The sequence below is a fragment of the Pteropus medius genome, unplaced genomic scaffold (assembly GCF_902729225.1).
Source record: "Pteropus medius unplaced genomic scaffold, Ma_sr-lr_union100, whole genome shotgun sequence".
NCBI lineage: Eukaryota > Metazoa > Chordata > Mammalia > Chiroptera > Pteropodidae > Pteropus > Pteropus medius.
In genome coordinates this window covers 482,085-510,048 of record NW_024353908.1, presented here as the reverse complement: position 1 = coordinate 510,048, position 27,964 = coordinate 482,085, and the positions used below count along the sequence as shown (strand labels likewise).

General features: G+C 32.2%; 1 protein-coding gene across 1 annotated transcript; it reads left to right on the top strand.

Annotated features, from left to right (window-relative positions):
- Positions 1-204: 204 nt before the first annotated feature.
- PLSCR5 (phospholipid scramblase family member 5) lies at positions 205-27,952 on the top strand. The gene is made up of 10 exons (XM_039851650.1): positions 205-274; positions 3,276-3,495; positions 4,849-5,040; positions 9,554-9,717; positions 13,844-13,886; positions 14,842-15,062; positions 17,102-17,263; positions 19,258-19,419; positions 21,668-21,750; positions 27,601-27,952. Exons 3-9 carry the CDS (start codon positions 5,028-5,030, stop codon positions 21,704-21,706), a joined length of 804 nt encoding a protein of 267 aa, XP_039707584.1. The 5' UTR covers positions 205-274; positions 3,276-3,495; positions 4,849-5,027; the 3' UTR covers positions 21,707-21,750; positions 27,601-27,952.
- Positions 27,953-27,964: the final 12 nt, after the last annotated feature.

Genomic DNA, 27,964 nt, shown 5'->3' with positions numbered 1-27,964 from the left:
TTTGCTTGGGGAAGCCTATTTTCAATGCTGGAAACGTGAAGAAAATGTGCTGCAGAAAACAACTGGTATACCTCTAGCTGGCACTAAATTGCAGCTGTACTAGCTGTGCGTGATATGGCTGCTGTCAATGAAGGCAATTGTATGCAGAGCACTGCTGGGCTGTCAGCTGCAGCTACCAGCGGGCTTGTTGCAGTATTTTGGTGACAAGGATGCAGGCAGTTGTTGGGAAGACAAAGTGACCACACTGAGCAAAGCAAAAGAACCAAGGCACAGGGTAAGTATATTTAAAATAATAGTAGAAATAGAGATTTTCAAAATTTAAAGTAGTCCTTAGTAGGAAACACTGAGGTCTCTAAAGATTTTTCATGTCTTCTTAATTCTCCTTCTCAATCTACTTAGTAACTCCAGTCTCTCTCTTTCTCCCTCTTCCTTCTTCCCCTCTTCTGTCTCTCTCTCTTTCTCTCTCAGACATCCACATAAGCATACACACTGAAGGACAGCTAAATAAATAGTTGTTAATATGTCATTTGTCTATCAGAATATTCTCTGTACTTTTAGACACTTTAAAGAAAAATACTTTAAGAACTATTAAAAATTTACATTGTGCATAACAGATCTAGCAAATGCCAGAAGAAAGAGCACAATAAAAACAGATTATTTTAAAGAACTCCATTCAACTTAACTTAATCTTATCTAAAGAAAATGTATAAGGCTGAAAATTTAAAAAGGACTTCTATACACAAACTAAACTTTTGCTTCTGCCTTGGACTTTACAATCTATTATGAGATATCATTTGTCTCCTGGAGTCTGTGGACTCTAAATTAGGAGTTTTTTCCATATCATCTTGGTGAATGGGGACTCCTCTAGATAATTTGCTCCAGAGCCAGTTTTCTCTTAGTTTCACACAGGTTCTTCTCTGCATCCAGGATTCTTTTCCTTTTTTCCTAGTCTTTTGGATCAATATCTTTTTAAGTATGCAGAAAGAAAGAGGGTAAGAAATCCATCTCTTATTAACAGCTAAGAATCATGATCCCGTTTACTGTCCTTTCATTATTTAAGAAAGAATATCTTATTAATCATTATTTACCTTTTTTAAAGGAACAGAGGAAAGAAAAATTAGACATCTATGTGTGAAAAAAAAATTGCTCATTTGAATGATACATTACTGATTCTAATTAGTTTTGTTTTACAGAAAGAGAATGAGTTACATTATTTTATCTTCAGGAGGTGGTAACTTAATCTTAATTTTAAGAAAATAAAAAGCACAAAGCACATTGCATTCTTGTATTGTGATACTCCACTGGAATACATGTTCCCTCAGGGTGGAGGTCATATTATTACATCTTAGTATACTCTATAATGCTATATACATAGTAAAAAGTTAGTAAATGTTTATCGAATAAACAAATGAAGCATTATATTCAAATGAAGATTTGAATAAAATAGTGAAGACATGCACTTTTATAGGAGGTTTGCAAAGTGTAATAAGTGCCTCCTAAGTAGGAGTTGCACATTTCCAAAGAAGGAACATCTAAGTTTACATTAAGGGATTGGATATTTCATATCTGATAATGTAGTTATATATCAAATGACTAAACAAACATTTATAAAAACAATATTTTTTTCCATATTTCTTTTATTTCCTTTTTAAATGTATTTATACACACCCCGCCTTGTTCTACAATGAATTTAGTATGGGAAATTATAAATCCAGGGATAAGATTTATGCATAAAAAAGCATGCCTTAAGTGCTGCATGGTTGCATGGTGCACATTTTAGCAGATCATGCCATGAGGCTCACTGAATGAAAAGAGCTGTTTTATCACTAAAGTAGAATTCATTTACAAATGATTTCCCATCTGTAGCTGTTACTTTTATAACCAGTTATTCATGAAATAAAATTTGCTATTAGCTATTCTCATATGATACAGTATTATAGGAACAGCTGAAAACATAAATACACATAGAGGTGTTTACATTACTCAGATAATAACATAATTAAGACCTCTGAATGCTGTCTTCTCATAAATTAATTTTTGGGAGTCCTCTAGTTAATTTCCCACTCTACTGACCAAGCCAGTTTTGAAAGGGATATGTAGAAAAGGAAATGCTTATCCATTACTACTACTTGTGAATTGTTTACAAGGACATTGGAGATCTATTCAGTGATACTTAGTAAAGACAAAGATCTTTATATTCTATAAGCTGGCATTTTTATTTCTAGATATATACCTTCAAAGGATATGTGCATAAGAACCATTGCCTTCTATAATTGAAACACTCTAAAAGCCCATTAAAAAGGCAATGGCCAAAAACAGTATTCATTATAGCCATAAAATGTAATAACATGCAGTGGCTAAAAGCAAATGTAATGTTATGAATTATTATAATTTTTTTAAAAATGTAATTTCAAATGAATGAAATGTAATTTAGGATTATGCCAAAATAATTTTATATAAATCAAGAAAAATAAATAATTCTCTCATTTCATATACATATATTTGATCATATATTTACACATTTATGTATATATATTTTTTAGAAACACATAATTTTATAGTAAAATTGAAGGCAGAATGACCATAAAGTAAATTAAATATTCCTAAAGCTAGTTAATCTCCGTCTTTGGTCTTTGGTTCTGCCCCAGACCTGTAGGCTAACATCTTACTCTATTCTTAATCCTTTCCCCAGAGGCGCCATCTGGAACATATTGCTGTTATTTTATTTCATAACAGGTAGCATTTCTGTCATGATATAGATTTAAATAAATTGCCAGTCTCTCCCTTTGTACTGAAAGAGACAATTTTGGTGAGCCTTTTCAGTCATGAAAATTGAAGTTAAATATCTAACCATTAAATAATTAAATAATAAGGAAATTTCTGAACAATGATGTAATATTGAATGGACAGACCTTCAGAAATAGCTGTGATATGTCCTGCAAAAAGGCCATAGGCAGGGAATGATTGTAGTGAGATTCCTGGGAAGGGGCAGGCGCATTGACATATGTGTGCTGATGTTCATTTTTAAGTCTCCTTTTTTGTACTCCATTCCCATTACGTTATCCTCAACCCTTGAGTTATATCTGTAAGATGCACCTACCTTGTATTGCTATATTCCCTGGAATCAAGGGAGCAGACCAGAAAATTGCAGACTGTTGGCAAAGTGAAACTGATACTGATGCTGCTTGAAAAAGTCAAGGACTTCATAGCACAAAGCTGAGAAGAGGGTGTGATCATTCTGAGTATAAAATGGTGGTCCTGGTTCTTTTGTGGAGGCAGCCAGTGTTTGGAGAGAACTGAGAGTGAAGGTGAAGAGTAACAGCAACAGCAGCAGGAGAGAAAGGGAGGACAGCTTTGGAGCAACATCACCTGGCTGCATGAGTACTCACTAATGTGACACTTAAATGTTGAAGAGGCCATCAAGGAGGGTTTGCAAGCCTCTCCTGGAGGAAGGCTGGCCAACTGGAGTGGAGGAAAGAGGAGACAAGCTCTCAGGTTGGTATCTGTTGGTTCTATAAAAAGAAAAAAAGAAAAACAATGCTGGTAATGTCTTTGGCAGGGCAGAGGGGGAAAGCATAAAGGAAGAAATGGGTAGTGCCTACACTTCACCAAGTTAGATGGCCTGGAAAGTCTCAGTTGCAGATTAAATATTCAAAAATTCCAACAATCAGTCATATGGCCAATCCGAATAACATAGATTGTTGGCCTTATATAAGCCAAAATATGTTAATTCACTAGATTTTTATTTTTTATTTCAAAATTGGCACTCTATAGAAAGTCAAAATTAACTGGATAATTATGACCATAATTTGAAATATCAGATTTGATAGCATCGATTACTGCTTTGTTTCTTTAAAGTGTTTCCAAATGCCCATAACAAACATTAAGAAATTTAGGAAACATGTAACTTAATTTAAAAAATACTAATCATATTTATACACCTTTTTTGCAAAATGACAATTAAAATAATGGCAGCTCTTTTTACTCCCAACACTTCAAAACAATAACCATAAGAAGAAACATCTCTTTGCCAAACTAGAAGAACCTAAACTTTTCACTATCTACAACCCGTAAGACTGACTTTATAATTTTTCATCACTCTCTATGCCTACTCAGGCCACTTAACTATTTTAAGAATCAGACAGTGCTGCTGATAATGCAGTTTATCCTGCAAATTCAATCTTTGCAAATCATGCCATCCAGGGCAATTCACTTGGTGAACAAAATCTCCATGGTCACCTGGTAAGCTGCATTTAGAAAAGTTAACTTTCTAGTTATGGTTACAGTGCTTTCTTTTTCTCTCTCTGTATGCAATGCATTTAAATATCATCTATATGTTTCAATTAACTGCTGGTTTGTAAGGTTACTGATGGTTTGTATTTTCAAAAGCTCTGATTCATCAAATTCAATTAAAAATGAAAACAAAGATTTATTTATGTACATACACAGTAGGAAATACATTCTCTTTTCATTTGTTTGTTTTTGGGTGAGAAAGTGGGTAGAAACCTCAAGAGAAAAATGAGAAAGTTGATGTTCGAACATTTTCAAAATATAAAAAATTGTATTTAGAACTCAGAAACTTACACGTGATATAATATTTTATTATAGACACTGGTACAGGAGATTTCTAGAAACTAGGAAAATAGAATATTTCTAATGTAATAGTGAATGCAAAGTACATATTGCAAGAAATACAAAAACAACTCTGTGGAAACTTGATGAGTGTTGTATATTTTCCTTTCTGGTTTTTATTATTTTTAAATTGTTGCTTCGGCCACCAAGTGATATGATAGTTTCTGAGTATTGTTTACCTTCGGTGATAGCTTTGTCTTCCCCTGTTGTCTACAGTGATAAAATACAGCACTCTGCAAACTGAGCAAGACACTCCCTTCCTCTATTATTTGTAAGCTGACATGAAGTAGATAGTTTCTGAAGTTTTACGCATGCTGTGTTTCTCTCCTTGCTGAAACAAGAAAAGCTTTTTCTTTTAACCTGGCTGCCTTTGAAAAACTGACTCAGATATCTTCATGGCCTCTAAAGGTAAGAGTAAATATAGCCAGTTAATATTTTTTTCTTTATTTTATGACTAAAAATTAGAGTCGTACTGGTGTTACAATCAGTGAGACTGGTACTTTAAAATCTGTCGTTTGTCACTTTTGAACATTGGAATTTCTAAATTTTAACTCCAAGGGAGCATATTGAATTAAATATAAAAAATACACTCTATATAATAGAATATAAATGTAAACAAAGTTTTAGTTACCATGAATATAAGCATGGTGAATTAATAGAAAAAGCTGCGTAGCAAAATTTAGATTGAAAATATTTAACACCAAACGCTGTGGACAGATTGACCTTCCAAGTTTAAAGGGATTTGAAGAAAGTTTTTCACATGTAAGTTAAAAAGCATTAAAGTACTGTTCAGTATTTTTTAATTTCCCATTTGTTGTTTAAAATGTGTGATACAGTCATTTATTATAATGAATTCAATATGTATTATTGGTAAATCTTAATAAATTTAATGGACTAGAAGTAAATATTTCTGAACTTTGAAATGAAATTTTTTCAAATTTTTTTATAGTAAAATATATATTTATAAGCAAACAGGAAATAACTAATTTAAGCAAGCAGATTAATTAGGTATTTGGGGGAGGGGGGGCTGGTGAGTTTTTCCTTAAGTCCCTAAAACTGTATAAGTATCATTAGTGCCATCTTACTTTAAAGAACTTCTCAAAAGACAAGAGATATGGTTGTTTTTTTAAGGTAAAGAGTTTCAATCTCACTATAACACATGTGAAATTAAAGGAAAAATGAAATTATAACGTGTTTTCATGCCATTATCAGGACAAGCCATTAAACTTTATAATAAAAAGTTTCACCATAAGGAATTATGATTAGTATAATTGGGGGAAACTTAACCTAATTAAAATAGTATAATGGAGTCCACCAGTTTAAAATATCCTGAATTAAATTAATGATCCATTCAATGACACATGAATGCTTATTTGCTTATTTTATCAAAATATACTTTGGATGTTATTTAATATAGGACAAACAAGTAATCTTTTCAGTTTTCATCAACATTTAATGTATACCAGTCTCTGAGTATTAGTGGGAAAGCTTACACAAATTGTAAAATATAGACATGAGACATCGAAATCATAAATTTTAATACATGTGTGCTTCATTTTTATACTGGAGACAAAAAATCTTGACAAGCTTTTTCTTTCATTTAAGACTGACACTAACAGTTCAAAACATTTCATCACTTTATAAAATAGGAGTTACAACAACAACTGTAGCCTGTAAGGTAAAGAGTTGCAGAGTACATAAAATATTTATAAGTTAGTTATACATTTTTAAAAGAGTAGATAGAAATTCAAAGCCGATGGAAATTCAAAGGACTTCCTTCTTTATCTGGTGGTCTGAGTCTTTGAAGAAACTTGTGACTAGAAAGCAATATGATCAAAATATGATTACTCTACCAAAAAAGCAGTGATGTTCGGTAATAAAGATTAATCTTAGAGGTAAAACTTTAGGTGGAACACTAATACTCCTTCTGAAACCTACTCAAAATAACACATGAAGTAGGTAAAAGACCTTTTAGAGCATCTATACTACTTTTTAAAAGAAGTGAAAATGGAGCTTCCTTTTGAATTAGAAATCAGGTTTGAGGGGGCAAAGCAATTATCATGGTATTTACTTAAGTATTTTTGTGGATAGTTTTCTTTAGATATATTTAAAGACATTATTTACAACATCATTAATGTTCTCTGGCCATGAAACTATGTTGGCAATGACCATTTTCCCAGAGAATACAGGCTTATTGGACATTTTCAACATTTTGTGGGCAGTTCAATCGCCACCACTAACCCATAGGACACTCTGAATACCAGATGCCATTAGAACTGAAGAAATATTTATGTGATCTGGAGTCACCTGATTTAGTGTAAATAAACACAATTTAAGAACAAGATGGTCTCAAGTTTTATTTTAAATTTAAGAAAAACAGTTTTCAGGATGATCTAAACTGAACAAGAGCTATCTCTAAAGGCTGCTCCAAAGTGAACTGAAATCCCAGAAGAGAAAACAAGTGATGTCAGAATGGCGATCCCAGCAGTCTCTGCCTACTAAGGCTACTCTTGAATAAAAACTTTGGACATGACCTGCTCTGGGTTCCAAATGCATTAATGCCTCTGGACATACTATGAGGTCTAAGGACATAAGGACCTGGGGCAGGAATATAGAGCTACTTGCCAGACAATTTTAAAGGCATATGAATGGGAAGGACAAGGAAAATGCTTCTGGTTTACTATAAGAAGCAGACATAGGCTACAAGATAAAATTGGAGTAATTTGCTAATCTTTTTAACAATAAAATTTACAATGAGAATCTAATAATCTTCTACAAGCTATCATTAGAAATAACATGATTCCTACACATATATTTTTTAATTGAAAGATAATATGTGAACAGTAAAGTGCATAATGAGCACTCAACTTAAGCTCTCTGTTTTTTAAATAGGAGTACACTTCTGTAACCACCACCTAGATAGAGATATAGAACATTTTTGTATAGAAACTTCATAAAGATTCATTTTCAGTCAATAGTCATGCACTTCCATTCCCAAGAACTATTCTAATTTTATCACTATGAACTAGTTTTGCTAGATTATGATTTTGCCTCTGTTTCTCTGAAAAACAATGACAGTGCTTTTGGCACTAATGATGAAGAAAGGATGTTTGTTACCTATTATTATTTTCCAGTTGTTACTGCTATATTGGCCATTATCTTCTCTCCCAAATCTGACATACTGTTACATAACCTTCCTCTCAAGTTACTGCTTGAGGTCCCATTCAGGACTCTTTTCAAGAGCAAAGAAGCTCTAAAACCTACATCCTCTGTGTCTGCCTGGATCTGAGAGAAGTTCAGGTTGAGTTCCTTGTGGGAAGAAATACTATAATGTTATCAGTATGGAGCTCTATTTTAGTAGGGCCAAATGACAAGTTTGTTTCCATATGGTTCTAAATCCTAATCCCTATCCTTTTCTAAATTCTAAATGTCAACAGACTAGTACAAACAGAGATCCATCCTCATTTATTCCTACTACCTTAAGTTAAATAAATGAATCACCTTGCTATTGTTCCTCATTAACACCACGTCTACACACAACCTAATGAGCCTATCGTTACTAGAAAGAGTTTATGTCAGTGTTCAGAGGGCCATTCTTTTGATGCCTATATTCCTTTACCAGTTTTTTTTTTTTTTAATTTCTCTTCAAGTGCTCATCCTGGCTAAACTTGAATTCTCTAAGTAATGGGGAACTTACTATCTAAAAAGACAACTCAGTACTTTTCCAAATTTATTTTTTAGAGATTTAAAAGATTCAGAAAAATACCACCCTCCAACACAGACACACAACTTATACGAATTTGAGTGTTAGTGCTGAAGAAAGATGATTCTGATCTATTGTGAAATATATAAATGTCACTCCAACTTTAGTATACATACAATGACTTATTCAAATCTTTGTGCAACTGTTACAAATTTCCTTCTTATAGTAAACCAGAACCATTTTCCTTGCCCTTCCCATTCATATGTCTTTAAAATAGTCTGAATCACTTCTCTTTATAACTTCTCTAATGTTTGAAAATATGTCATGAAACTTGATTCATACCTACATTCATTCTAAAACTGCATATTGTTAATAAACTGATGAACACACATGTGAGAACTCTGATAATTAATATATTAATAAAGATGAGGAGTAAAAACAGTGATAATCTTTGAAAAAAATTGTTATATATTGAGGGGGGTATCTAAATGGCAGTCATGTGAAAAGAAAAAGGAAAAAATTAAACCATTAGTTCTAAAAGTATATTGTCAGACCAGCAGCATTAGCTTACCTGAGAACTTATTAGAAATGTAAATTCTCAAGCTGCACCTCCCACCCCCAACTACTGAATCAGAAACTCTGGAGTGAGGCCCAGCAATCTTATTTTAACAAGCCCTACAGGTGGTTCTAGGGCAGGCTAAAGAATGAGAACCACTAAATTAAATCTCGCCATATCAGTATGATTCATAAGGACACAAAATATTCTTGGAAATTATGAGGCACCTTCATAATATTTGGAGATGGGAGAATATGACTTGAAAGTCATAATTATGATTTAGAACCTACATCTTAGGTTATCCTTTTATGAGTAGAAACTAGTTTATTTTACCATTTGTTTCCTTCTGTAGTTTATAATTTTTTAGCTCTTTGAAGATATGTTTCACAAGTCTTCAAAAATATGTATATTTCCTAAGAAAAACATATATTTTGCCCAAATTATCTGATTTTCTCTCACATCTACTACTAGCAGTCTTGCACCTTCCTTTTTCTCTGTTTTAGGGGTCAAATTGTGGTGAAGTTGAGTAGGGAAAAATGAGAAAAAAAAAAGTCAGCAGGAAAGAATCTACCCTCTGAATTAAGAAGTAACAAATATTATAAGAAAAACTAAATGAAATGGCCTAAATTTAAATATAGGCTGGGATTTTCACTCTCTTGCAGATGCACAGAACCAAAGAAGTAGAAGTCTCCCTGCTTTTCTTCCTGGAGCTCCAGATCCAGACCACAGCCTTTGCATCTCACCTTCCGGACCAGAGAACCAAGTGTGGCAGCCAGGTCTCCCTCTACCAGGCAGCCTTCCTCCTGGTCTAGAATATTTAAGTCAGGTGCTTTTATTTCTCTATTTCTACTAATGTTTTTCCCTTAAAATAAATACAAACTTACTTTTTGCTTTTCATCGAAGGTTGTAGGACTTCAACAAATAACTTACTGAAGTGAGAAAAGCATTATAAACTATGAAATTATAATTTTTTATTTTACTTATTTTTATTTTGAAGGAAGAAGTGTTTACTATTATTACCATGTCTGGTTTCCTTATTTATTTGATGGAGTGATGAGACTAAAAATTTTCGATTGAGCTATTTAGTGTAAAACCTAGTCCCTTTCATCCAAACATTCCATAACCTAACTGTCAAGACAAAAAAAAAATGTCGACTAAAGGTGCAAGGCTGTGTGGTAAAGCCAGATAAGCACACAATTGTAATGTGTGCAGGTGTATAGATGAGAAAACGATCGTTAATACTCAGTGAGAGACTTTTGCAGTGATCTGAGAGTTCGGTGTCTTCAAATGAATCTTAAAAAGCTGATGGAAATCCATGGGAAAGCAAACGACCAAGTTAATATATTGTCTTTGATATGGTTGCGTCTCTAGGCCAATTTGCTTAAAGGATCATCATATCATTATGCTAGTCTCTAGTCTAGTCATTGGAGGGTAAGCAGTGATTCAAGCCTTATAATAAGTGAATCAAGAAATATCATCATCTCAAATATCAGGCACATGAATAGCAATTATATTTGTATATATTATTGTTGCTTTGGTATTTTATCCTACGAAAGACTAGAAATAAACTTATACCAATATTGAGATGTCAGCACATCTGCTGTAATTTTCAGGTTGTTTGGCACTATTTCAAACTATAAAGTCTTTCTCCTTTATCAAAATCAAATCTCTGTGTTAATTCCCTTAAGGTACAAGAGATTTCTGTTATGCCTGATAGGATTTAAGCTGCATGCAGCATATGTTCCTGGAAAAATGTTTATAATTGCAGATGCCTTCTCCAGTAACCCACTGGCAGACAAATGTACTTTAGAGACTGGGGAGCACAGGGAGATATGTAAAAGAGCTGGGAAAGCTAACCTACCATCTTCCATCTGCAGAAAGGATCAGCTGTAATAGCTGACTAGAGTTGATTAACTGCTGCAAGCTGTTTGGGAACGTTGTCAGACAAGGTTTTGCCAAGTATAAAAGTGATATACCAGTGCCAGAGGGCTGAGGTTTGATGATCACATATGGTCATCACATATTCTTCTTCCATCCATGAATGATGACACACCCGGAGCCAGATGCTTGACATGAATATATTTTTTTCACATTCAATAAACAGAGATATGAACTCACTGGCTTCAATTCTAACATGAAGTCAATTTTCCCAAAATATACTTTTGGTAATCTTCAGAAAACAAAAATATGCTACAAACTGGCGAATATTTTACTTCAAAAGTAAAGATAATATATTCAATAATTCACTTTATAATAAAAGAATGCTTATTTGCTTTAAAGCAGTGTATATATAACAGGAAGAATGATCATTTAAAAAAATTTGCCACAAAATCTGTAAGAGACATACCTAAAATGAATTTTTTATGCATTGTTAGCTTAAAACCATAAGATTAAATAAAATGACAAACTTTTGGAAATAGTACATTCTTCAATAAATAAACAAGAAAATATACAAAAATATACAAATTCTTCTAAATTAAAAAAACAAAGTAAAAATTTTTAAATTCATCTATTCTCTTTTAATAAAGTTCACCTAATGATTATTGAAAATCCTGTTTTCATTAACAATTTATAAATAATTCCTATGTATGTATGTAAATATATGTATACAATTTATATATGTGTACGTGTGCAATTGTTCATGTAAATTAAACCTAAAAATAATGCTAATAGCTTCTCTTTCCAAGATTGGATTAACATGTTCATAATAGTCAATAACATTTTGATGAAGTTTAAAATTTAAACTTTCTAACAATTTCCAGTCTTTAAATTAATAGCAAAGGATGGAAAAGGCTCATTTGGACCATGGTTTATAAGTGGCCTAGGACTCCTTAGAGAAACCAAAAACAAAACCCTCAAATGCACAAGGTTTTCCCAGAGAGATAAAGCAAATCTGATTAAATCAAATGTTATTACATATACTGCGTGAATATAAAAGTAGAGAAAATAGGGAGAAAGGTACTCAGAAGTTTTACTGTGTCAATTAAGACTTGTTTCTCCCCGTTTCTAAGATTAGCTTAGTACAACAGAGAAGAAAGCATATCAAAACTGGCTACAGTATGGCCTGGGTTCAAGTGCCAGCTTCTCTATTTACAAATTCTACAATCTTGGGCAAATTACTTAATTTCTCTGAGATTGTTTCTTCACATGTAAAACATAATGATATCTATCTCTCTGAGTGGTTTTGTGAGAATTAAATTAGATACTATGTCAAAATATCTAGCATAGTGATTACCTCAGGGTTGTCTATAAATAAACAACTGCTATTATTAGATATTAGAGAAATATGATTTCCCTTTTCATTGTGGAATGGATCTCAATGGATAGCCTCTCAATTTCAAGACTAAAAATTGATGTATGCTACTCATATGCAAAGTTCCTAAACTCAAACTTTAGTTTTACTCTCATAGTTCTCCATTCCTCAGTTAGTTCTACATACATCCATTGCTAAATCATCACGGATATCCTTTTGCGGCTTATGTCTTCTCTTGCCACAACCGTCATTTTTCTCAAAAGAGAACAAAATTAACAACAGTACACTTACAAAGACTTTTTAAAAATTTTAAAAATTTTAAAATTTTGCCATAATTGTTAAAACAAGTTTTAGAATATCTTAAATCATAAATTATTTTTGAAAAAATATTTTTGTGAGTTTAATAAACAAGGAAGGGCATGTGTAGTTCTTTATTAATAATGAGATTTGAATAGAAGAAATGATATTAGTTTTACTTCTACCTAAGATTATACAAGGAGAATGAAGAAAATAATGTAGCTTCAAATTTTCTGGTTTGTGATGTCCAATCAATACCATATATTAGTAATGACTACTTCAGCTTAACTGTTTCAAATTAGTTTATTAATACAAAGAGAGACTAAAACCAAGCAAATTTAAAGGTAAAATAGAATAGTATCAGGGTAAGTTATATGGATGTCTAATCACTATGCTGTACACCTAAAACTAATAAAATATTATGTCATCTGTATGAAAATTTAAAAGTTAAAAAAAATAAAAGCAAAATAGAAAATGAAACATTAGAAAAAACAATAACCAACATTATATTCAGTGTTCATGATTTTACCGTAGTGAATCTTCAAGTACTGAATATCAAATTTAAGAGATTTTAAAAGTCCTTCACCCCATTTTTTTAAAGAAATGAAACAAAACAATAATGATCTGAATGCCTGGCCCCTCCTCCTAACTCTGCCTAACTTTACTTTCACTCTGTCATGCTGCAGCTCTTTCTTCACAGTGATGAAATGTCTTTGTTAAACCTGGAAGAAGTTATTCTAGAAAATTTTCTCATTCACACCTTCTTTTGCTCTAAAAAAAAAAACACAAATCCTGCTAATGTTAACAAAATACTTATTTAAGCAGACTAAGAGTAATGCTACTAAATGAATGACATAATAAAATTTGCCATATATAATTATAAATGGAGTTAATTTGCAGCAATAAAATATCCACAGAGTTGAGAAACGACTATATTTTAAAGTATACAGTTTTTAAAGAAAATATTTAAAATATGTTCTTAAAACAAATTTTTTATATATGAATAAAATTAATTTTGTTTCATTTCTTTAAAAAAATGGGAATGGGAACATTTAAAATCTCTTAGGCATTTTTATTCAGAAATCATTTAAAAATCTTCTCAGAATTGTTTCTAAAAGTTACCCTTTTATCACGCTACCACAGAAAGAAAATAGAATTAACCACAGTGCCTAAATAATACTATTTTTATTCTTTGTAATTCTGTCATGGAATTTTTTTCACTTGAATAAAAAACATTTTTCCTTTCTATTATAATATGTGATCCGTATTCAATGGTTTTCCTTATAAAGAACATGAAATCACCTAATTTCATATAGTCCAATAAACAGGTTAATAATAGCTCCAAAGGTTTTCAGAGTGTTGTGATGTAATAATTTTTATTTCTTTTGTCATCCCTTAACAGTTAGACCTGATAATTATACACCAGCAAGTGGAGCTTCTTGGAAGTAAGTATACTATATTCTATACTAATTAAAACTGTTGAAAATATTTTGGGTTTCGGAAATTTCTTTTCATCTAAATATGTTATAACAATAAAGTTAAATTTTTAGAATATATTCAGGTCAAAAAAGTGCACTAGTTCTATTTTTTTAAATAAATGTTGAAAATAAAATTATTAGTCTGACATAAACCTAAAAGCATAAAATTCTCCAAGTTTCTGATGATATTGACATTAGGAATCTAACATTATTTTCAATCTTAAAATAATAAAACATATGTGATCTCTTCCATGGTTGCTAATAATTCAAATTTTCTTAATTTTGGAAATGGAAATCAAGGTTGAGACTAAATAACAAAATCCATCAAAACATTATTCCACAGTTTTATCATTTCATCAGTGATTCATCAATTAGGCAAATTATTTAACAATACACAAATTTACAAATATGACTAACTGAATTCAAATTTCTTGATTATTTTTCATTCTTAATATTATATGTAATTTCAAAAATATGTCAAAATTGAAATAGATATCAGAATAGCATGTAGCTATAGATATATTATCAGACAAAGATTCTAGACAAAATCATCACTATCACGTGAGTTGTCTCAATAAATTCCATAACAATATCAGAATTATTATTTCAGTGTTTGATTCTTTTTTACAGCATTGCTTTCTTAATTGAAAAGTGGAACTGCATATTTTGGAGTTAATAATATATCTAGAATCAAAACTTATTAATCACACAGCTTTGTTTTTAGAGTTTGCTTTGATTTTGATGACTAAATCCTTAAATTTCAGAGCACAAAAGTAAATATGTGTGAAAATACCATATACTTAATAATTAATCAATCACTATGCTTGTTTTCTCTTAATAACAGTATCCCTTTTACTCATTTAAAGGTTTAATACTAACTAACTATTAGCACTATTATGATGAATTTTTTTTGCTCTATCAGTGATACTTGGCACTGAAACCTCCAACAAATATGAAATTAAAAACAGCTTGGGACAAAGAATTTACTTTGCAGTGGAGGAAAGCATCTGCTTCAATCGCACTTTCTGTTCCACAATGAGATCTTGCACTCTGCGGATCACGGATAACTCAGGTCAAGAAGTGATTACAGTAAACAGGCCGTTGAGGTGTAACAGCTGCTGGTGCCCTTGCTACCTACAAGAGGTTAGTCATTGGTTCTGGAGTGCCCTCCCCACCCCCCCATTTGAAAAAAAGATTAGCAGTTATTTCTTTAATAAATAGCATTCATATGGAGCTATATGGCAATTAACCTTTCAATTGACTGAATTAGTACATCATTCCTTTAGAATCAGAACAGCTTGAGGATTTAGTAAAAAAAAAAAAAGTTTTTTCCTTTCCAACCAAAAAATATAGTGGCTTCTGTAATTTTAATTATTGAAGACAACTCATGCATCACGTAAATGAGACACTAGCCTTGTAATTGTCATATCTATGAGTTCCACCATTAAGCAAGTCTACACCTTATCCCTTTGTCTTCTCTAATTGTTGCAAAGTTCAGAAAGTCCTAAGTGATACTTGTAAGGTGTTCTCTTTTAGCTCGGTATTATTATTTAGGCACAGAATGTCACATTTCATGCATACATTTAGGACAAACCTCAAGATTTGCAGAAGACAATGTTATTATTCTAGAGGGAATCAATTGTTTTATTTTAATATATAATAGATTTTTGTTACTCTTTAATGTACCTATAATAATAACTTTTATTGACATAATGTAGTTAAGTTGATATAGAACATATACTTACTCCAATATCTTAATATCATGACATCTCTATAAACTAGAAAGAAGAGGATTTACTGTCCATATTTTGCAGTAGAAAAACTGAGGCTTAGAGTGGAGGTGACTTACCTATTATCACACATCTAGGAGATATCATAAATGGTACTTGATTCAGGTGTCTTTATTCAAGCCCAAGTTTCTCCTTTGAGAACCTATGTGTAAGTATTCTACTTAACGCTATAGGAAATAAATATTGACGGAAGAAGATTAAAGAAGTGTCCAACAATATATATTGAAGCTAATTCTCCAACTATTCATAGGTAATCAGCTGGCTAAGTGATAAGATAGCTAAAATACTCATACATGAAGCCTAAGAATTTTATCCTCCCATTGAGTATATTTAAGATGTAGTAATATGCCCCAATACAATATAGTCAGTATAATTACAGAATATATGCCCATTTAAAAATTTCTGATAATTGATGTTTTATTTTATAGTAGCCCAGTGTCACATAAATTAAACATAAGATGTTTCTTGATACTCATCAAGAATTTTTAAAATTTGGTCAAAATCAAATCAATTACTTTGAAAGTGATCCCCGAACAATTCTATATAATACTAAGCAATCTTATTAAAACCACCTATGTCTATCCAAGAAGAGTATAGACATACACATAAGACTATGAACTTAATACATAAGAAAAGACAAAATGAGATCTGATGATGGAAATTTGGTTTGATTTAAAAGCAATCGATTTTTATTATTTGCACCAACCTCCAGCTTACTTCACAAATAATTTGATTTGGCTACATAAGTATATCAAAATATATAATATAATGGAAAATAAAAAATCAGAATGAAGGGTAATGGGTAAAATACTAAAATAAAGCCTGAAAATACAATTACTAGTCTTTAACTCTTTGGAAGATGTGAAACAGTAATCAAATTAGTGTGTAACTGCAGAATCATTTATTTTTAATTGAACACAGAGAAACTGGAAGTTGACAATCTGAAGAGAAAAATATTTATTAGTACTTAATTGGTAAATAAGGATGAAAACCTGTTGTAGCAATTGAGAGGGAGTAGATATTAGGTCCCTCATGGGAAACAGCTTTCCATGCTTGACCAACTATTGTAGTCAGAACAAAAATGGCAAAGAAGCCAGTGTTCCAAGGTCAGAAGACAGTTCTGGGATAGGTTCTCTTTAGGGAAGTAAGATCAAAGGCCTGAACTTTTAGTGCATAGTGCCAAACATCTATATATACAGTGAGTTTCTTAGTTTCTATAAAATATAAAAAAAAAAAAATTCACAGCTTTGCGTCCCTAGAAACAGATATCTAAAGTGATTTGTAAAATATTAAAATAACTTCATAAAAAGTATATTGTTTAGAAGTAAATTAATATTATAATAAAATTAAAATATAATAACCTTAAAATGTTTTTATTATCTCCTCTTACAGTTAGAAATCCAAGCCCCTCCTGGTACCATAGTTGGTTATGTTGCACAGAAGTGGGACCCCTTTGTGCCTAAATTCGCAATTCAAAATGCAAACAAAGAAGATATTTTGAAAATTGTTGGTCCTTGTACAACATGTGGCTGTTTTGGTGATGTGGATTTTGAGGTATGATTGACAAAATAAAGAAAGTTTTCACTTAGGACCTGCCTTTTTGCAACAGAATTCAATTTTTAAAATGTTCCAATCATGAAATATCTCTGAAATAAATTTAGAAAAGAACATATTTGTAAAATATGTTGTACATGCCAATAATAACTTGTAATTTCAGATGTAAGTCCAATATTTTTTTAAATATATAACAAGAATTTTATTTATGTGGAAATATAGCACCCCTCGTATAAAACAAATATATATAGTTTAGCATCACATAAATTACATCTTTTTTCCAGTAGCCCTGGTGGTAAAGTATTCCAGTTCAGATCTCATCTCAGAAGCATATTCCATTAAAATATCACTAATTTAAATGCTATATTCTTGCTAACTTTGTTTCATAAAACAATCTACTCTCACATAAACATATTTGTGTAAATTGAATATTAAAAAAAATACATAGTTGCAAATTCAATCTATATCAATATGAACTATTTTAACAGCTTATCCTGGAAATACATCTTAGACAGAAGAGATGGTCTGATTTAAATTGTATATTTATTTTTTATTCATTCATACATATATATCCCACCAGGACACTCAGTTTGTGGAACTCCAGAGAATTTATTCACATAGAATACAGTTTGCAAAATGAGCTGTCCTAACTCCACCTTAGTCCAAAAGGACTTGGCATGGCTTTCCTAAGAGTGAACTATAAAAATATGCCCTATGAACAAGAGAACTTAGATATAAGAGTTTTAGTATTCATGGTATAAAGATGTCATAAGTAACTTTCTCTATTTTCTATCTTCTACTGACATACTGAAAGTGAAAGTTTATATTGAATCACTTTTAGCCTTTGAATCAGTAACAGGGCAAGCAAAAGTTTTATTGTAGACTTCTTCTAGCTGAGAAGGACTATAGATTATTAATGTCAAATTAGTCTGAATTTCCTATGTGGTATATTAAGGCTTTTTAAATTCAAAAACAGGACTTAAGATTGGTTGTAAAGGAGTGGTCTAGTTAAATGTCTGTGTATAATATTAAAATGAGGTTAAGCAATGACTGATATTTAAATGTGTTTATAATTATAAATCCTAGTGATAAAATTTAAAAGTTAAAAAAATTGTACCCAGAAGTGAAGCTAATTACTTCTAAAATCTCAAACCTATTTTCTTTTTCTTTTTCTTTCTTCCTTTTTCTTTCTCTTTTCTTTCTTTTTCTCTTTCTTTCTTTCTTTTTCTTTCTTTCTTCCTTCCTTCCTTTCTTCCCACTCTCCTCTTTCTTCCTTCCTTCCTTCCTTCTTTCTTTTCCTTCCCTTCTATTCCTTCCTTCCTATTCCTTCTTCCTTCAGCCCTATCCTTCCTTCTATTCCTTCCATTCAGCTTCCTTCCTTCCTTCATACCTACTACATTCCTTCACACAGCCCTATTCCTTCCATTCCTTTCATCCTCACTTTCTTACAGCTTTCTTGCTTTCTTTGAGAATAGTTCAGTTATAAAATCAGAATAATCAGATAAACAGATAGGCCTTCATCCAAGTTGGATAAACATATAGATTAGGGACTATGTACCTGCCGCCATCTTGTGGTAACACATAATCACTAATGTTATTACTAATATATTATCTCTATCTGCATACAAAAAAAAAAGGAGAGAGAGAGAGAAGAGAGAGAGAGAGAGAGAGAGAGAGAAAGAAGAGAGAGAGAGAGAAAAGAAGAAAGAAAGAAGAAGAAAGAAAGAAAGAAAGAAAGAAAGAAAGAAAGAAAGAAAGAAAGAGAAAGAAAGAAAGAAAGAATATATGATGGATTAAAAAACTGTCAGAAAAGCAAAATTCCTGAAGAGTGAACTGGAAAGTTAAGTCTACAAACCTATGCTTATATAAAGGAATGAATAACTTTAGAGATGATGAATAAAATAATTCACATCTCTCATGAAGTAAACATGTGAAGAAATCTAAAATCATCTCTTTCACCTTCAAAGTTAATACCTCTAATTTTCTTTTTAAAGGTGAAGACCATTAATGAAAAGCTTACAATTGGAAAGATTTCAAAATACTGGTCAGGGTTTGTAAATGATGTCTTCACCAATGCTGACAACTTCGGGATTCACATTCCTGCAGACCTAGATGTGACAGTCAAAGCAGCGTTGATTGGTGCTTGTTTTCTCCTCGTAAGTATGGTCTTAAAGAGTATAAGTAATTTATTTATCTCCTTTTCAATTGTTAATTGCAAATACACAGCGTTTACCCCAAAGAGTAAGTTGTATGCATAGAAAGTTCGTGTAGAACCAACATTCTTCAGAAGTCAGAATGCGGAAGCTTGCATTTCTATCAGACAGCCCTTCTCTAGTGGCCCTCAAGGATTGACGCCCTGTCACATCCTTTTTATCATTTCCTCAAAACCTGAGTTACCCTTCCCTTTCAACATCAACTTAGATTGTTGGCTGATTTACTCTTTCACTGAAAAATACATAAACATAAATATCCTAATTATTTATCCTGGGTAAAGTTCAGGACAGTTTCATAACTTAACAACGAGCTAGGTGATATTCAAAATGTGAAAAGTGCAGTTTTCTTGCCCTTCCAATATGTACATAGATACATGAGATGACAGGAATGTGCTAATATGTACTAGTTTCCATTATTACAAAGATATTATATCTTTGTCCTTTCTTCCCAACTTATAACTTAATTAAAAAACATTTTCTTTTTTGGTATGAAATTGGTGATAGGAGAGCAGATTTCAAGTAATACCTATGCCAAATGCTTGGCTATCACCTGTTCCAGATGTCCTCTCTAATATCTCCCTTATTGTCCAGCATTTCAATGCATTCACAAAGACTCATGGAATTTAAAAATCAACCTACATTCTACGTCTCGTATTTTGTTGTTCTTCAGAGTTTTAGAATCCTAAATCTTATGGTTATATTAATGTGTACTGCTACGGGGAAAAAAAATGGCCCCATTTACTCAGTCAATTCTAAAGACATTTGAGAAATACATTAACTAAAAATAATTCCCTGGTTACATCACTGATGGATACTTAGAGTTTAATACAGAATACAGGAATTTAAGAGGAGCTACTTTAACTCATTGGTTCTCTATCATTGGAAGAAGGTAGAATTTATATGTGTAGAGTACTAGCTTTTTGTCCTTACTATAGAGTCATTTACCCTCAATTCCCATTTTCATCTACAAATATAACCAATTCCCGTCAATCTTGCCTGTTACCTAATATTTCTTTCATTCTCAATTCTCCTCTATTCAAAAGGGCTTTTAATTTGCCACTTCCTGCTCACCTTTTGCATTTTGATCATTTTCTGCTTCAACACCAATCCCCCCAAACACACACGTGCATGCATGTACACACACATACACACACGCGCGCGCGCGCGCGCACACACACACACACACACACACACACACTTTTCCAAAACTTTAATTTGGCCTTTGTAATTAAGCCCTACACTTAACACTTATATTAAAAAGATTATTTTTAATCTGTCCTACCCACTTATTTTATGTAACAGGCTGATGGCAAAAATATACTATCAACAATTCCTTACACACTATACATTTAAAAAGCACTGATCTAGATAATACCCCAATTATCCTAAAAGATAATTTTTTAACTCCAGTGTCTAAGGGAGAAATATACTCACTGAGAATATCTAATGGCTCCCATTCACTTTGTGTTTTTTTTCTTTTTACCATAATATCATAAAACATTTGTGCTTTTCTTTTTGTCAACATAGCTTTTAAAACAATTTCTCACATGTATTACCACATAAATTACTGACTTCTAAATATAAATGGATAGGAAGAATTATGTTTTTAATTTTCAAATTCTGTCTACATTTCATAACCTTATTGGAAGAGACCTTTAAAAAACTGCTAGTGTGAGGATGTTTCCTATTCGAACAACAAAATTTATAAACACATCCTACATCTCCTGTGATTCTAGGCTACCTCTCCACAACCCACAGCTCTAACTTTGTCTCCCAAGTTCCCTCTGGTAGAGTTTTCAGTACTTCCTCAGCTGACTGTCTAGTTACTGACCACGTAGTCCATGGTGATATATCTAATTCTTGTTCAAAGGTCAGTGCCTATAATAACTTCATGCACTAACTCAGAATGCCCTTCGGTCTAATTCCGCAAAATCTCGATAACTCAAAATTGTGACTGATGATATCATGCTGATTCAGAAAAGGTTTCCAAGTTGTTTATGCTCTGAAAATTAGGCATGCAGGTGTCATGAAACTTAAAACTTTTGTATTTGTCTCCTACTGATAAATCATTTGCTGGAACACAACTGGGAAACATAATTGTTTTATATAATCAAAGCTTACATGTGAGACTCTTGATCTTAATTTGTTGCCCTTATGTAAATTCATTCATATTCAGTTTATTTATTTGTAGGATTTTATGTTCTTTGAACATTCACTGGCTGGATTATAACAAGGAAGATGACAAAAACAGTAAATTATGCAGAATATATTTCAGTAAGTAAATGACAAGTTTAATGATCTCTTTCCCTTGAAATGTCAATATTTGACACTGTCTAATTCTTTTTCATTTTCTTCTAGAAATCCTTGAGCTTAGATTTCATTTCTGAATGGTTTGAGTATTTGCTCTTTTGTAATAAAATGTTCGTTATTATATTTATTAAACCATAATGTAATGAAGCAATTATCTGGTTGTGAATGCATGATAGCTAAAAACAAGATTACTGACCCTAGCACAGGTTACTTTGAGAGATTATCATTTTTTCTTTTTATTCTTTCTTTTTATTCTTTTGAAAAACTAAGGCTTTCAGCATTGCTGATGAAAATTCAAAGTTTAGAGAACACTTTGAAGTTTTACTGGTACCAAATATGGTTATAAATCAAAAGAATGGGATTTCTAAATATATTTTCATAAGTAATCTTTTTTTACTTTGTTTATTAATTTTCTTATTGTATTGAGACATTTTTACTACATATTGGAAAAGCTAAAAGTTGGTTAAATAATATGTTTAAAGATGAGAAGGAAAATAGATAAAATCAACTTGTTCTAATAGCAAAGGCACACTTACAATCTATAAGGAAGCTAATATTTACAGACCAAAACATGCTTTAAATACATACCCATGATAAAGATTTAAATAAGCATATAAACAGACTCCCAAGTTAGTAAAAGCAGTGGTACACAGCAAGAACTTTATTTTCTCAATGAAAATTCAGAAGAAAAGGGAGAGGTAGATCTAAGGCTCTGAAAATGGACAACTCCAGGACTTAAAAACAAACCAACCAACAAACAAACAAATAAATGTAACAATGCACAGGACAAATGCAGAAGTCAGGGAGCACAGTCAATTCAATTAATTAATGCCTTCCACTTTAATGTTTTCAGAGTCCTTCAGATTATTATCTAGTTATCCACATATTTCCGAAGTCCGCACCAGAAGAAAAAAAATATTTTTAATGAATGATGAATTCTTCCCTATTCAGAATGAGGAAACAGATTTGTTTTAAGCAAAGAACCATGTAGCCATTTAGGCTCTACTTTAGAATTACACAAATACCACCAAAATTTTCATCTGCATATAAAGATGTTTAGAGAAACTCCAGGCAATCCCACACTTAGTAAAAGAAATGTGTTCCAAGCATCTGTTACTAAGTTAGATGTTTGGAATTAGGAATCTATCATCTAGAAATAATATTATATATGGTAATTAAGTTCCCCAAATAGTCCACAAATATCCATTTAATTCTGGTTTTTGGGTTAAGGGCTTTATGCAAGATGAAAAGGAAGAGTTTCTCCTCCATTTTCTGGTTCAGTTTCCTTTAGCATTCTTTATCCTTACTTCACATCTTTTCTGAGAGTTGACTGATTAAAGATAAGATTAATGAGAGAGATAGAGAGGATGAGATGAGTGTGTGTTCTCAGGCCAGGTAGGGTAAAGCCAGGAAATCTATGGCTGGGAAAACATGCCAGCCTAAGAGCACAGCACAAAGGCATAGAAGTCAGATACATCGTAGTTATCACCAAGAATGAAGAGGCCCCAGGAGTTCAGGATGTAGCTAATGAATTCAGATTCTCTTCAAATGAGGACACCTTTCCCACTCAGCTATACCCCAGGTGTCCACCAACTAGCAGTGCTAGATCATGATTCAAAGAATACCTTCTTTTTCTAGATGTATGTACTTAGTCTTTGTTTCCTGAAATTTATTTAGAAACTAGATTGAACTCAGTAACTGAGTCTGAGTGAACCAACAGGTATTGGGAAAACAAACAAACAAACAAACAAACAAAACCTGAATATTTTTCCCTATGCATAATAGCCTAGAGAAAAAAAACTAAAACTCACTAGATAAATCACCCATACTTCCCTCCAAAAGAGAGGTTTTGAAAAGTGATCCGAAGAATAAGAGTATAACCCTGACAGCATATATAGCAGTTCACTAAAATTTGGATTCATCAGAGCCTTAATTAGAGGCTTATATATATTTATTTTAGATTTGTTGTTATCAAAATGAGAATAAACCTAGTAAATAACATAAAATGTTACTACTTCACAAATTACTCTTCTTACTTTTACAATTCTGTCACAGTTTCTTTAATTGTTAAAATTAGAGGGAAATAAATTTACAATATTTGAGTTCTCAAGTCAGCAATTTTTTCTTTATATAAACTTTGAGTCTTTTTCATTCTTATAATATTTTGTTTTAGAATCTGTGGATTATCATAGAAAAAAAAAGCCTTTCTAATAAAAATTCTCTAAATGCAAATGATTTTGTCTATTTATTATACTAGGACATTTTTTTGCCATAAAAACAAGTGAGCATTATGCTTAGTGACATGTTGTATTTCTTCTAACTGTCCAGGTGTTAAATTTAGGCATCACAGATTTAAGTAATTTAAATTAAATAATTTAAGAAATCTATGGTTTATTTTTAAAAGAAAAAATTAAATAATTAAAATTTTGTTAGCGAAAAAGAGAAAACTATATTAGGTTTTGCTCACTGAACCAGTATTTTATGACTATCTGCCAAAAAAAGTATTATTAAAATAATTAAAATACATTTTACAGAAAGTTGCTATTTAATTATAAATATTTGGTTTTTAAAGGTCAATTACAATAAAATTATAAGAATTTCAAATATGAAAATTTGGTACCATGATGAAATGATTTGTTTTATGAATATATAAAAGCTTACATTAATGAGCATGTTTTAGACATTGTGCTAGACTTCTCACATACAATTATCATCTAATTTCAATGCAACACAACAAAATTCTTATTATAAGCTCAAAAGCACAGATGAGAAAATCAATGCTTAGGAAGGTTAAAGTAACTTGCCAAGTTTTACAGAGAGGTTAGCTTTATGTCTACATTCTACAATAAGAATATGAGTGGACAAGAAATAGCAAAAAGAGAACTTCTAAAATACACAGAATGAAAATTTAAAAAGTTCTCATTCTTGTAAAGCTTAAATAAGTAATATTCTCATCAATGCTCTCTCTTTTTCAAAAAGCAACATACAAACAACTTAAAATTTTCATCCACTAAAAGTATAGCTTTGGTGTCATTTTTGTGGATACCTCTGTGGTTACTATCACAGATTAAATAGGAAATGGGTAAACCTGAAAAAAAATCTCTTTGAGAAAAAGTTTAAATTTTGTTGTGTATTTTTTAAAATGTTATCAAACAAAAAAGATTTAGAAAATATTTTCTGGTATCAATAAATCATAAAGGCTATTTTAATCTACCATTTAATTGCTTTTTCAAAATTAATTTCGGCATAATCAAATAACAAATATAGTTGCAGTATGCATTTTGATACTCGTATCATATTCACGAGTATTTTGAGTGTTTTAAAATATACTACATTTTTAAATATGTTCAAAGCTAGCAGTAGAAAATACATAGATTAATAGATAAAAAGTTCTACTTTCTTAGATAATTGAGTTGTTCAAAACCCAGTTATATACATATAAGTAACATACACAAATAAGTCAGGCTGCAGATAGCAGCAACACCACATTATAAGCTCCACTTGGTTATACCAGCAGATTTATGGAAATACATTTTCTTTTAGTGTTTACTTTGTTATTTCTATAATCTGGAAAATGAGTTCCCCCTCAAGTTGTAAATCTTGTAAATCATGAGCTAATGCTTGACCAAAAAGGTGGGGCCTGTCCTGGAATCCCTGAAGAAGTACTGTCCAAGTCAATTGCTAGTGGACTTCATTAGGAGAGTCCCATCCAAAGGCAAATAGAAATTTGGACTATAGACTAAAAGGGATAAAAAAGAATGTAGCCTTTAAGTCTAAAGTAGTAAATGAGTTGGTCTCTGGAGGTATGTTCCCCAGTAGAATAAATGGATTAGGAACTACTGTATGTATGGGTAAATGAATATTTATCCAATAGGTAATATAAAGGTAGAGTAAAATAAAGAAATTGGCTTATAGGTGATGCCCCAAATGGTAGAAATTCGAGAGGAGAAGGGTCCAAAAAAGAGAGGACAGAGCAGGTGGCCCCGGTATCCAAAAGGAAAGTAATTTTCTCACCTGTCACATCCAGATTAACACTTGGCTCCAGACCAGTGACAGAGATTCCTTGTAATGGGGCCAACTGTAGGGGTTCTCCTCTGTCCTGTGCAACCATTTGACAGACTGTGGCTGGCTCTGACCCAAGGGTCCTTCGACCCTTGGAGTAGAGGGCAGCTCAATGACCCAACTACTGACACTTGTAGCAAGCAGATTGGCGAGGCTCGTCCTAGTTGGGACACTTTTTTTTTGCCCAGTGGCCAGGTTGGTGGCAAATGATGCACTTCGATGAGTTCTTGCCATTGAGAGCTGGGTACCCATGGACCTGGGCACCCATGGACCTGGGCTATGATTGGCCTTGAAAGGCTGCTAGTATTAGAGCAATCCTAGCTTCTGTCTTTGCTTTCTCATGAGCCTGGCTTCTAATACCTGATCTGATAAGGTCTGTAGTGTGGATATCTGGTGTGGAAGAGGCTATTGAAATGGTAGTTGGTGATACTAATTAGGGAGGGAGCAGAGTGGCTGTAAGGTAATAGTGATGTAAGACAGGGCAAATTCCCAGCATAGGGGGAACTCAAGCATTGTACTGAGAGAAGGAGGTTCTTGGTGAAGTATAAGAAAGAATTCAAAGGTCCGAGTGAATCTAAGATAGACTTAGAGGAACAGAGACAATAGAGAGATGGGGACAATGAGAGAGACAGAGTAAAGGCCCTGAGAAGGACCAATAGACACTGAGATGGACCCCGAAAGTTTGGAAATTTAGTTTATAGACTTATCCACTTTCTGGTTACAGGAATAGGTCATAGCTTCTGGTTCATTGTTTGGAGGAACTGGGGAGACTCATAAGACATTGGTTTAATTCGAGACAAATGTACCCAGCTGTTAATTTAAAATGCAGATATTTTAATGAACTATAGAATTTTTGTTTTCTACTTGGAAAACTTTTTCCTAGTATCAGTAGCAGTCTGAAGTTTTAGAAAACATTCTTATTCAGCAGAGAGAAAAAAACAGAACTCTAGTTTTGTATTAGCTTCCTGTTGATATTTAACTGTTTTAATGTCTAATGGTAATTAGAATGTAAGCAAAGAAGTAATTCATTTGCCCTTAATAGTTTTATAGAGGCTGTGGAAAGGCAGAGTAGAGTACCGCTTGTGTTTTAAAAGTGCCCCCTTTTTTCTCTAGGTGCCTCAGTCTGAAGCAGCAATGGCTGTGTTACATTTCTGGCTATCCACAAGACCTAGAAAGTTACTGAGAGTCAGAAAAACCTTATATGTCCTTTAATTGCAAGCGATAAGTAAAAGTAAGCAAATAGCATTTTTAAATTGGTAAACTTAGGCAATAATACAAAAGAAAAAAAATGAATGCGCATAATAGAGTAGAAATCTTAGAGAGTGAAAAGAGTGGCTTAGAAAACAACAACAACAACAACAAAAAACAAAACCTGTGTTTTAAAAAGGTAGCTTCTCCTGGGGAATAATGATGTGGAAGGGGTGATTCCTGAAGAAAAATGATGGCCATGTCTACTAAATGATAGTAGGTAAAGGAAAATCAAGTCACTTTATGGAAGTATGCAGAACTATGATCACTTTTTGTAAAATCAAAAATAATTACATGTGGGGTATGTGTAAAAATAAAGAGAGGAGAGGGAGTACAAAAGTTTAAATTTTCTATTTGCTATAGCAAAAGCACAGGTATGCAATCATAAATGCCATATAAAATGTTTTTAAGTAGGCTTAAAAGCATGACAGCCAGAAAATAGGTCTATCCTACAAATCTATGTTTATTTAAAACTAATTGTTTTCTCTGCTTCTTTATGTCTAGGAGTTGCCGTGTAATTCAGCTTCTTGTCAATGGAACATAACCAGCAGCCTATTAGGGCTTCCAGTAAAACATTTACTTTCCTGTTAAAAAGGTCAGATGTGGCTGGCTCTACTTTTCTACCCACTTCTTCCTCCTTGGTACATGATTTGATGTACCAAGAAATATAGCAGCAATCTTATTGAGTCAACAAGCCAATACTCTTAAGAATGGCAACTCAAATAATAGAAGGATTACGAGTCTTTGATGACATGATAGAACTGTTGTACCTGTCCTGGACTACCTGGCTCCAAAATTCTTAAAGGAGATCATTAATGTGTTAAGTACTTAAGCCATCAGTATTCAGGTAGACAGTAATATGAAGCTA